This window comes from Engystomops pustulosus, chromosome 8 (assembly GCF_040894005.1).
Source record: "Engystomops pustulosus chromosome 8, aEngPut4.maternal, whole genome shotgun sequence".
Taxonomy (NCBI): domain Eukaryota; kingdom Metazoa; phylum Chordata; class Amphibia; order Anura; family Leptodactylidae; genus Engystomops; species Engystomops pustulosus.
Window position 1 is genome coordinate 94,070,914 of NC_092418.1, and position 12,963 is coordinate 94,083,876.

The window sequence follows — 12,963 nt, forward strand, 5'->3', positions numbered from 1 at the left end:
AGATATACAACACATTGGAGCAGATTCACTTACCCGGTCCTGTCGCGATCCAGTGGCGCGTTCTCTGTCGAGGATTTGGGTCCTACGGCGATTCACTAAGGTAGTGCGCCCAATGACCACGAGGTGTCGCTGCTGCGCTGAAGTCCGTCGGAGTTCACTGGAGTTCACCATCCTATTCCTGGTGCAGGTAAGTACATGTCAAGCGACACATTTTTTCTGACGGCCATGCCCCCCGATTTCCATTGCGTGAAAGCCGGCACCAATGCGCCACAAACCGATCGCGTGCGCCAAAAACCCGGGGCAATTAAGGGAAAAACGGCGCAAATCTGAAAAATACAGGAAACCTGACGAAAATGCGCGAATCGAACCTTAGTACGACTATCCTGGTTGAAGCCACTTTTACACACCCAACACAGGTACTTAAATTGGTATTCCCACAAAGACAAGTTTGTACTCAGCACAACAAAATAACACATGCACTGTTATTAACAAATATGCAGCATTTCACAGATATAAGTCCAACCTGTCTCTATCAGTCCTGCTGTACACAATTTCAGTTGCCCCTACACACAACGCAGTAACTTCAGACTTAGGGTCGGACGCCAACTTGGATTTTTGTGTGAGATCGTGCAGATGAGATTTCTGTGTCTTGTGCCTGTAGCCCCGCCCCCTGCATGGAGCTCAGAGACACAGACACCGATTCACTTCCTGTCAGGAGATTGTGAGAAGAGACAAGCTACAAACTACAAGCTACAAGGAGATAAGTGATCCGGGGGAAGGAGAATGCAGGCACATATCTGGAAGAACACAGATGTAGCAGTGCTGTGTGTGTAATCTAATGGATCATCTCTCTTTCTATGTGTCAGTGTGTTAGTACAGTGTCAGAAGCCAGATGAAAGTGCATATACACCTTGTACCCTGATAATGTAACCACACTGTCACCCCACAGAACTAGATGGATAATACAGTAATGTGTCTGCTTAGAGAGGCCCCGCCCACACCTTGGGATTTTACACTAAGCACCATAGAGAGTGATTGGAGCTAAAACATATAAAGTGTCTGCGCCAGTTTTGTGTTGCGGCTGCTCTGTATCCAACAAGACAGAAAAAATATGCGCCTAAAGGAGCTGTTACTACTTAGTCTGAGTTTGCACCACATTTATTACTAATATGTGCCACTATTCTGCTGCATGAACAAAGTGCAGCAAAAAAAAAAAAAAAAGTTGCATTCTGCCGGAGCAGTGCAGGGGGCGCCAGATTCAAGAAGTCCGGGAACCAGTTTGGATTAATCTACTGCACCCTGCACACTCCACAGACAACTGCACATAGTACAGACTGCACTAGTTTTAATAAATGTGGCCCAATGTATCCAAAATGTATCTCTTTTCCCTGTATAGGAGCTCAGCCACAATTCCTAGCACTGGACACTATACAGGGAATGGAGTTGAACTCCCAACTGCCAGTATCAGCTGATTGGTGGGATTAACAAGTGATGGATCTGCCCTACAGTGTCTGACATTGATGTCCTTATGAATCTTATGGATAGTTCATCAAAATTCTTATACCAGAAAAACCCTTTAAAGGACATCTACCACCAGGATGAAGACTGTATGCAAATGACCTCGAGGGGCTCCAGGCACCATTAACACCTATGAGGCCTGGAGCCCCTCAGGCTCATTTGCATACAGTTCTTCATTCTGGTGATAGATGCCCTTTAAGCCAACCCCACTAGTAACCAGATGGGTCTATCTCCTTGTTTTATACCATCAAATGATAGATTTCTCAATTTGCCAGAAGGAGTACTCAGGTTTTATGGAAAATCTACAAAGCCACATTAGGCCACTGTTCTGACTACTGATCCCCACTGCACCACAAATACCGAAAGTGATTTATGAAAGTGGATTATGGGAGGCAAATACATCATTACACAAAATAAATAAATAGATTTAGTATACAGAACGATGTTCAGGCATGGAATCTGCTTTACAATTTTGTTTTTGTAACAAACGACAAAAAAAAGGACAAAAGATGAAATATTTGCAAAATGATGATTTATTTATTGTGCATAACTAACAGTCCATACATCTTACTGCTCCATGCAAAATACAACATAACTAGAATAAGAGCATCACACACATGGGTTTCGTTAGTGGAAATGCGACGCTCATGATGTTATATATTGTCTGGGTCGATGGGAACTCATATAAATTTTTTTTTTTTTTTTTCTAGATTTACACCAATTACATTTACTTGGCGGTGACTGAATTTTATAATCTTGTTCCAATTGGCTAATACTGTACCAGAATATAGAGGTAGAGAATGCTGAGTCTATAGTTCTAATGTGTAGTGAACTGAAACCAAGTTCATGCATTGTCCATTATGTAATGAGATTTGACCTCTATGCAGCACCATACAAGTGAGATTTGGCACAGCAAACCACAATGGATCCAATACATTATTCATTTTCATGATGTAAAACAGCCAAATTGTCTTGTGTATGAAGGTAGTAGATAAATTCAGCACTACCTTGTAATGAGCTATGAAGGCTACTTGTCCTGGCATACATACCTTGAAATAGTCATAATTCCTGGCACACAGCCAGGAACTGAGACTATTTTCTTCTTACACCACTTCTACACAATGTGAGTGTGGAAAGGTGTAAAGGGGGCTGCTCCATGCTGTAGAGTGGTTGTGCCTCTGCACTACCTATAGCCTATGCCAGGAACTGACAAATGTTATAGGGCAGTCCTATGTGGGGCAGGACCTGGGGTGGATTTGCCCAGCCACATGTTGGCTTCTGGATATATCGGAGACCTTGGAGCAGGAGGGATGAAGTTTATACCAAATGTTGGTGCAATATGAGACTACATATGATGAATTCCCTTTTGCAACAATGGAACGTACAAATTGATAACATATGGTATGACTTGACTTTGGACTATGCTTTCTACAGATAGCAAAAAACTCCATCAACAATTGGGTAAGTGATTTCACACATTACATTACTGTAGAACGTTGAGTAGTGGAGTAAAAGATACAAAACATAAAATTTAACAGGGCATTACTAAGAAAATAATAGCCTTACCGGACCCATATCTGTCGGCAGATATTATCTATTATTTATTATGGAATATTCCAATCGGTAAATATATATTTCCACTGACGAGACCCATTATCTGGATAGAAATACCGCACACCTGACATTTAGCGTAAGTATCTAAATTGCCAGCAAATATAAATGTAATCGAGCCATCGCTTCACTCTTCATCTTCTAAACTAGCTGTTTGTAGGTTCCTGACCCACAGTTATTTATATGTCATTTACTTTTCTCCGTTTTCTTTTATTCCGTATTATTTGATAGTTCCACCATTAGCCGAAGGACTCTAAAAAGGTTTATACATCACATTTTACAAGAAATCTCTGCTTGAGCGTGATTATATGTTAGAAAGGTCTCCGAGGGTTTGTACAGTCAAACATATTACCTCTCTGTCTACGTTATAATCTTTTCTTCCACACAATGGATTTTGTATACAAAAAAAAGAAGAAGAAAAAATACAATAAATAAACATTCGACTCTCAATATTATTCTCATGAACCATTGAAAATATTATGTCCCATATGTCACGACAAAGACACGTTCCGTTGCCTTTCAATCCTCTAGGCACACCAGGTGCTTATAGTAATGTATCCGAAAACAAAAAAAGACAAAAACAAGACAAAAAACGAGATTGTTTTATATTATAGCTTCAAAATAGATCAAATTTGTCAAATTAGACATTGATTTTTGTTCCATCTCTCCATGGAATATAATTTTTTACCAAAAAGGAAATTAAACTTCTATATAGGGTTGAGTCGGCCCGAACCGTAATTTTTTGGAGTCTCTACCAAAGATTATGAGTTTGTGTCCCTGAACCTGAGCCTGGACTTCTGCCAGAAGTTCAGGTTTACCCCCACCAGTAACACCCAATATTGGTGCTGGTGTCAATACCTGCAGCCACTTGATGACATCACAGGGAGAGGGTGTTAGAGGCGGGGAGTTCCCCACATACTGCAATACTGTAATATTTCAGTATATGTTAGGAACAAAAAGACCCCATGGTTCTGGTACCCAAACAGAACTTTTGTTTAAAGTTTGGACGAACTCAGCGTACTGGAACCCGAACATGTCCGCTCATCACTACTTCTATATAATCAGTCAATTTCCAGCTTTTTGGGGTTGTAGTTATATTTCATTTTACAGGCAGTCCCCGGGTTACATACAAGATAGGGTCCGGAGGTTTGTTCTTAATTTGTATGTAAGTCGAAACAGTATATTTTATAAAGGTAGAGCCAGACAAAAAAAAATTTGGCCCCAGTGACAATTAATGTTTGAACATTTTTTGCTGTAATGGGACCCAGTATTATCAATAAAGCTTCATTACAGACACCTTATAGCTGATTATTGCAATCTGGGACTATAGTAAAGTATTCAGAAAGCCTCACCAAAGGTCAGATGGGTCTGTCTGTAACTATGGGTTGTCTGTAAGTCGGGTGTCCTTAAGTAGGGGACCGCCTCTAATTAATGTCCTGTATTAACTTTTGAAAGTAGACTTAAGCCAACCTCTAAAATCTCCAGTCAATGTTTCCAGTCAATGGGTAACTCCTGCCTCTTATTATGTGTAATACTAGGGCAGGTTATATTATACAATATTTTCAAAAGTTGAGTGATTGATGACCCCATAAATATACATGAAAATATTCTAAATTGTTTTGTAGTGGAGTTGTTAGTTAAAGGTCCATGGGCCCTAATTTCCTACTGGTCTCCTACTGGTGTTGAGAAGAAACCTAGGGTCTCCTCAAGCACCAGAACATGCTACTTTTACCCCAAAATTGCTAAGATTGGTGAAGAACATATACAAAGTCCTAAAGTAAAGCATTCCAGCATCAAGGCGTCATTTAAAAACCACAATTTCTGTTAAAAATATGGTAAGCAGGGAGGCTTGTACATTTTGTTCAACAATACTCTTAAATGAGTTTTCTACTTTCAGCAAATAATTGATATTTTTTGTGTAATGTAATGTTATACATTTTACCAATATACTTTCTGTATCAATTCCTCACTCATTCCTCCATTTTAGATCTCTGCTTGCTGTCATTTATAGGAAACCTTGATTGTTCATGACCTCTGGACAGGGTCGGACCCAAGTGTCAGTAGGCCCTTGGGCGACAAAGCCTCAGTGGACCCCTTTGCAGTGAACTCACTTGGCAGCATTAAAAAAGCAGTTTTGTTCCATATAATATTCCTAGTTTACCATACCAAACAGCCCACTTACACCCTATGGATGCATTATCCATTGGATTCCTTATGTACAGCCCTATGTGGGCCCCCCTGCAGCCCTGGGCCCCGACACTTGCCCAGTGTTGGCGCTGGCCCTGCCTCTGGATAATAACTGGTCTATGGTGATTTGATGTCACACAGGTGCACAGTTCATTGCAGTAATCACAGCTGTGTTATATAACGAGTTGTGCACCTGTGTGACATCACATGACCAGGGATCGGTGTTTATTTACGTAAACAATGAAGCTTCCTATAAACTGACAACAAGCAGAGATCTAGAAAACTGAGGAATTGAAAGTGGATTGAAAAATTGTATAACTTTTCATTACACAAAAAATATCAATTAATTGCTAAAAGTGGAAAAACCTTTTAACCATAGCTACGACTGCTAGGTCTTGAAATAAGTGTTTGCCAGTAGATAATAAATTGTTTTAACATCTTAGATGATGGAGTCGACAGAGACTCGTATCCACCACCTGAGTAGTTTTTCACCAATTCTTTGTTTTTGACTAAATATACAGAATTTTACAATGTAACTCTTCCGAAACACATCCGCCTCTTCCTTAGTAAAATAGTTTCAAAAACATTCTATACTAAGATTGACTTACACAGATGCTCTACATCTTTTATGTAATTTTTTTCCTCTAAATCAGTTTTTTTCATAAGTGACTGTCTGCATCCATCTATATAGAAGATCATTTCCTCTCCAGACATTACTGAGGAGGCTTTGTATTTTTCCAATCGATGTCTTGGAACATTGATTTTAAGGCTGTAACACTGTATTCCTTGTCTCGAAGACATGCATCACCGTCTTTCGCTCTTGTTCCTTTCAAACCTGGGCTGAAAGTACTTTGTAGAATTGGCTCTCTACCTATAACACATGGCTCATTTATGCCACTGCCCTGCAAACCACATGCATTAGGCTTCTCGAGAGCGGGAGACTGTGTTGACAAGCCATGCAGAACAATTGCTTCTGTCATTTCTTTCTTCTGAAATGTATTACAGCGTTGTGATATTTCAGCTTCACTTTCCTCTAAATCCACCGTCTTATTTGTAACAGGATCCCGGCAGAAAGTTTCTTTAGAGAAACAAAGATTATTATCCACTGAACTCAAGTCACCCATCTCATATTTATGGATTTTCGTAGTGAAATTATCTGTAAAATATTGAAATTCTGGATTATCTAGTTGTAGTTGGGAACTGCTGATGCTTTGTGGATATACCCTTATATTTGGGATCGGTAGTTGGGGTGTAAAAAGTTTATTGCAATTATTATTATTATTGTTACTGTTTGGGTTTGTGTGGTTTTCATCATCCCCATCAATCTTCGTGACCTTCACAAAACCATCCACATTTTTAATTTCTTCTTTATCCAAACTTGTCGCACTCATTCTAGAACATCCTTTCTTGTCTCCACCCACATCTTCTTTTCCTTCTCTATAAATATTATCCGGTTTCTCACTTTCAGATTTACCTTGCTCTCCTCCTTCCGGAGGAGGTCTCACCACATCTACCTGCTTCACGCCATCCTCAGGAGGCCATTTTGGTTTGCTTACGATAACTTTCTCAACCACAGAACTTTGTCTAGAGCTTTCTTCTGAAGGAGGCCACGTGACACTGAGTTTACGTCTTTCACTGGACATCTTCAAATAATCTGAACTCTCTTCATTTGAGATTAAGCACGGTGGATTACTTGCCACACTTGATTCTTTGACCAATGACTTATTTTTGTCCTGTTTCTCTGCTCCAGGTTCAGCACCTGTAGGATTTGTTTTTGGGTTCCAGCGTTCTTTGTGGGGTTTGTAACCAAAGCCTTCATCATAATTTCCTTTTGATTTGAAGAGCTGCTTAAAGTGGGGCTTGCAATATATATGTCCATGGAGAGATGCATAATTTCCTAAACTGTGGGGAAAAATTAAGACAAGAAATTTGAAATATGAAAAGTCATACATAAAGTGACCATACAGATCTAGTCTAAGATTTAGGATATTTACCAAAATGATGGTTGATAGAAGGAGATTGAATGAATGATTGTTGTTGCTAAGTGATGATGGACTAGTCTGGGAAGAAGAGGAAAATTCTGTCCCATAGTCCACAAACCGTACCCAGAACATTCTCAGGAGGATTATCCTTTGAACATCTAATGACCAATTTTAACTTCAACATGTATGGTTGTATCAGAAGAACTTGAGTTCACTCAGCTATTATTCATCTAATGTGTAGGGACAACTTTATTCTAAGGTAATGAATCAGAAGTCAGTCCCAGCTTTAAAGGGGTTTTACCATTTTAGGATGTTATCTCCTACTACAGAGAAGAACAGCTGAACAGTAAGGGTCCAACTGCTAAGACCCCAACTGTTCAAGAGTATGTAAGCCTATCAATCTGGAGAATAGGGTCCTGTCCTAATTAATTTTGGGGAGCGTAAGTACGAGCATGCATTCTACTGCTCCATTCAATGGTATGGGAGTGTCATAAATTGCTGTGCACTCTTATTTACAGTGAATGGGCCACTTCCATAGACCATTTCTAGATCTGTCAAGCGTGTGCCCTGCTGCTTTACCCATGTCTATGGAAGTGGTCCCATCCACTATAAATAGGAGTGCTAGAGATAGCACCCATTAGTGAGAAGAGGATCCCCATTTTCCAGGCCGGTGGATGTCACATTGTCATGATTGGTGGGGGCCCCAGCAGTTGGACCCTCCATGATTACCTTGTTTAACCCTTAAAATTATTTTGAGGTCTGTCAATTCACAAATAAAGTGTACTTGCTGTCACGCATCGCCTTTTATCTGAAGACTAATTTCAATTACATAGGATTGTGCAAAGGCTGAGCTAAGTGACTCACTTGTTAATTCTTTAGCTGATATCATACTTTCATACTCTGGCTTCTGAATTTAAAGAAAACCTGTCACCAGGAATGTAATTTTTAGCTGGTGACAGGTTCCAATAACCTATGTTATACTGATTTTAAAAATGCCTAAGCATTCTGAGTCATTTCAGTAGCTTATACAAGTTAATTCACAATATCTGGCTCCCTGCCAGCAGCATGTGCCGAGTCCTGGGAGGGGGCAGATGCAGCCTGTTTGTGCCCGTGTCTCCTCATGCATTGTTCCTCTAACCCACTCCATTCCCCTCTCCTGCCTGCTTAATGGATGAGTGTGGGGAGAGGAGACTGACACAGGCACACACAGGCTGTAGCTGCCTTCCCCTGGGACTCCCCACAGGCTATGTGCAGGGAGCCAGGTAATGTGAATTAAACTTATATAAGGTACTAAAATTATTGAGAATGCTGTCAAAGATATTTTTAAAACCAGCATAGCATTGGCTAGAGAACCTGTCATGAGCTAAGAATAACATTCCTTATGACAGGTTCACTTTAAAGCATATTATAATACAAGGATAAACAAGTCATATCAGTCTTTATATATGGACATATTCTTAGTCTCCCACAAGAAGTTTGGGGTTTGTTTTGTAAAATATACTGATCTGTTCAAAAGATAGCATCCCCCCCCCAGAAGTTTACATGTGAAATAGCTACTACTTATTAAAGAGGCAGTAACCTTTTATTTTCATTCAGAACACATAAATGTATCCCTAATGTGAACAAAGTTTAACAGGACTTTTTTTGTGACCCTTTACTCACCTTAATTTACTTCTGCAGTGGTTACAGCAAAAGCAACTCTTATGAAAAGTCTGCTTGTCTGCCACCAGGCACTCCATTGGGTAAACCTTCTTTTGACAAACGGAGCACATTTCCTTGTCCTGAGGAAGCGTTTTCTAAAGGAAGTAAAGATAAGGAGTTTTCAGATTCACTTTAAAGGCCATCAGATTGCTCAGTTTTAGTCACATGCTCTTACATGAATATTAGTGCATAGGGTTTTTTTTAATTTTGTGTGGCATATTAATAATTCCACGGATTTTTAACACTACCTCGCTCCCTGCCAGCAGTGTGTTCTGAGTCCCAGGAGAAGAATGGGTGGGGCAGTTCAAATGGCCAAATCTTTAACTCTTCTTCTTCTCTATCCCTCCTCCTCGCTCATCAACCTCCCCTTCCCCCAGCCTCTCCCCTGCTCCCTCTGCTGGGTTTTGTCTACTCACCGATGCAAGCAATTCTTGTTTGAACTGCCCCCTGCTGGGACTCACAAAATACTGCTAGAAGGCAGACAGGTAATCATTAGCACTGGAACTATGGACAACAAAGACAATCTTTAAATAAACATGGAACCTGTTATGGACCTGTTAGGTCAAAAAGACCTTAATGATGACAGGTTCCCTGTAAAGGGGTTGTACTCAATCTGATCGTTATCCACCTATCCACAGTTACAAGCAGATTTTTTTAGGGTCTCACTGCTGGGACCCCAACTGATCATGTTAGTGGATCCCCAGCAACATGGACAATGGGGTCCCATTCTCACTAATAGGGGAGCGGCAGATCGAGTATAGTATGGCAGTGTCTGAAACTGCCGAGCAGACCCTTGACTATCTCCTGCACTCACATAGACAGTGTAGAGGATATAGCAAAGTGTTGTGCCCAGCAATATCCAACAATCCCATACTATTGAATGGACCATTAGGAAGCGCATTCCACCTGTCACTCCATCGATTAATGAGAACTGGACCCCCATCTATCATGTACTTATTCTATATTCCTGCGAATATTTCATAAATATTTAACATGAAAATATCCCTTTAACATCTTAAAGTGTACTACGTCTGTATAAACTTTGAGGAGTCGCCATATTTATGACACTACTATTCTCTTTCTGCGATTATTGGGGCTTATTTACTAAGGGTCTGCGGATCGCACTTTCGTCGGATTTTTGTGACAGGTATTTAACTGGGGATTGCGTTGCACGCAATGGGATTTTGCCGCAGCTGCGCCGGCTATCATGCGTCAGCAATCGGGGGGCATGCCGTCGGACAAACCAACTGATTCGGACTTAGTGCAGGATTTAAGCTTCAATTTGTGTGGCAAGACAATGCATTTACATGCATCAGGAAGAAGAAGGTGAATTCCGTCGGACCTGAGCGGGAAAGCAACACATGCAGGATATCGGGCGCACGATCTTAGTGAATCGCGGCAGATGTATATTCCGGTCTGATAATGCACTTTCAAGGATCGCGCAGGACAGGTAAGTAAATGTGCCCCATTGTGTCACAAGTTTGGATTCATTGGGGAAGCTTTTAGGGAAGATTTTTGAGAGGTTTACAGCTTTTGTATATTCTGTTTTATTGATATTAGAGTCCTCATAAAAGTAAAATATATGGAGCCTGAGTTCTAGAGTTCTTTCTAATGTGGCCAACATCTGTTTCTAGATTCAATGACAATTAGAGGCAGCTGCCCCGCACCAAACATACTCAGTGTTAATTTATATTGTATAAAGAAAGACGTCTTTGAGAATATTGACAGAGACAGGGAGTTCGTTAAAAGAGGGTCAGACAATGTGCCATCTACAATAACGGGAACCTCACTTTTCAGCTGTTCTCAGACAATGTAATGATGGTGCAGTATTTTCCTGAATCATTATTCCTCATTGATTTATATCTAGTCAGACAGTAAAGCTCCATAGATTATTCTATATCATAACATCAGGAAGATGGATACTTAATGGTAGAATTAGGCAAAATCTTTTAAACATCTGGACAAAGTACCATTTAATGCTGGGGAAATCGTTCTAGTATGGTTTACTGAGAGGAGTTTGTCATTCAGTAAAAATAACTCAATCATGTAGAATGTGCTTGTAAAGCACTAAACTTAAAGGAAATCTACCACCAGGATGAAGGATTGTAAACTGAGTACACTGACATACTGATGTGTGCCCCCTCTGACAAGGTCTTTTCTTCTTTTAGCTTCTTTGCCGTTGTTTTTACAAAAAAAAAGGTTTCTTAAATTACTCAACAGAGTCTAAGGGGCTCTGGGCTCCATAGGTGTCAATGGAGCCTGGAGCTCTTCAGAGACATTTGCATAGTTTTATAGCCTTTTTTTCTTAAAAATATGGGCATAAAAAGCTAAAGATGAGCAGACCCTTCCAGAGGGGACAAACACCAGTAAGTCAGTATGCTTGGTTTACAATCCTTCATCTTGGTGGTAGATGTCCTTTAAACCTGATGAAAATAAGCAGTCTATCCTATCAACTATAGGCTGTACACCCTTCGACCTGCACCCCTCTTCCCATTCCAAAATTATGACTTGAAGCGGGCAAGGTATGATTGGAATTGTTTTTTTTGTGGTAACCTTTGTTAAATGCAGATTTATAAGGGGAGTGAAGCGTGGTGTGTTGCATTCCTGCCCTACCAATAAATTACTCAAGAATTAGTGCAGGCATTAGCGCAAATTTACACCAAGCTTTACACCGCAAATAAAAAAAACCATATACACCTCCGTGAATTGACAAATTAAGAAGGTATGGATTTTGGAATGAGGGGAGCAAAAAACAGAAACCCGAAAAAGAGCTGTGTCCTCAAAGGGTTAATCATCCTACCACACAGACCTCACTATCGATTGATACAAATTAGGGTAGAAGTATGCACCCCTTTAAACTGGGGACTCATTTGTCACTAAGTTTTGCCCCAGCACCACAGGTCACTCCTTTGTCCCCCAATCAGCCTCCATCTCCTCTTGCTATATATAGTTATTTCCTCCTTCCGATAGCGGTAAATATCAGCCCCATTAAGTACCCAATCAATCTCCATCTCAGTATAGATTAAATGTCTATCCCATTTATATTTTCCAGTCAGTCTCCTTCCTTCTCTATATTTATTATCCCCATCAGGTCCCGCAGTCTGTCCTCTTCCCATCCTGGCAGCTGTATCTATTATCCCCAGTAGGTCCTGCAGTCGGTCCACTTCCCACTCTGGCAGCTATATCTATTATCCCTTTTAGATCCTGCATTCAGTCCCCTTCCCACTCTGGCAGCTTTATCTATTATACCCAGTAGGTCCTGCAGTCAGTCCCCTTCCCACTGTGACAGCTATATGTATTATCCCTTTACGAGCCTGCAGACAGTCCCCTTCCCACTCTGGCAGCTGTATCTATTATCCCCAGTAGGTCCTGCAGTCGGTCCACTTCCCATTCTGGCAGCTATATCTATTATCCCTTTTTCGATCCTGCAGTCAGTCCCCTTCCCACTCTGGCAGCTATATCTATTATCCCCAGTAGGTCCTGCAGTTGGTCCACTTCTCACTCTGGCAGCTATATCTATTATCCCCAGTAGGTCCTGCAGTTATTCCCCTTCCTACTCAGGCAGCTATATCTATTCTTTCCCAGTAGATCCTGCAGTCAGTTTGCTTCCAACTCAGGCAGCTATATCTATTATGCCCAGTAAGTCTGGCAGTCCATATCCTTCCTTCTCTAGCAGGAATAGCTATATTCTTCAAAATGTTCCCCTACACGTGGTACCATAATAGACTAATGAAAAACAGATGGGGGAGGGGTAATACTCTGAAGAACTAGTAAATTTGTTTATAATTTTCCTGCAGCGCCACCACGGGGGGTATTAACCATTACAATGTGCCTAGTGTTGGAGATCCAGGGTCTGTCTAATGCATGGATAGTTTGGATCCTCCAGAGTGAGAAATGTTCTCACCTCCAGACGCTTGGTGGATTTGCTTTGACAGCTGTTTACATTGTCTTTCATGTATTTGAC

At 40.8% G+C, this 12,963-nt stretch overlaps 1 protein-coding gene across 2 annotated transcripts in view; it reads right to left on the minus strand.

Moving 5' to 3' along the window:
• Positions 1-7,081: 7,081 nt before the first annotated feature.
• The window catches only part of XIRP2 (xin actin binding repeat containing 2), a 115,565-nt gene continuing 109,683 nt past the window's right edge, over positions 7,082-12,963 (minus strand). For both annotated transcript variants that reach the window (XM_072121821.1, XM_072121822.1), the window contains exons 8-9: positions 8,961-9,094; positions 7,082-7,218 (exon numbers count right to left, since the gene is read on the minus strand). In XM_072121821.1, coding sequence (XP_071977922.1) covers positions 9,000-9,094 — 95 coding nt within the window. In that variant the 3' untranslated portion in view covers positions 7,082-7,218; positions 8,961-8,999. The remainder of the gene's footprint in view (positions 7,219-8,960; positions 9,095-12,963) is intronic.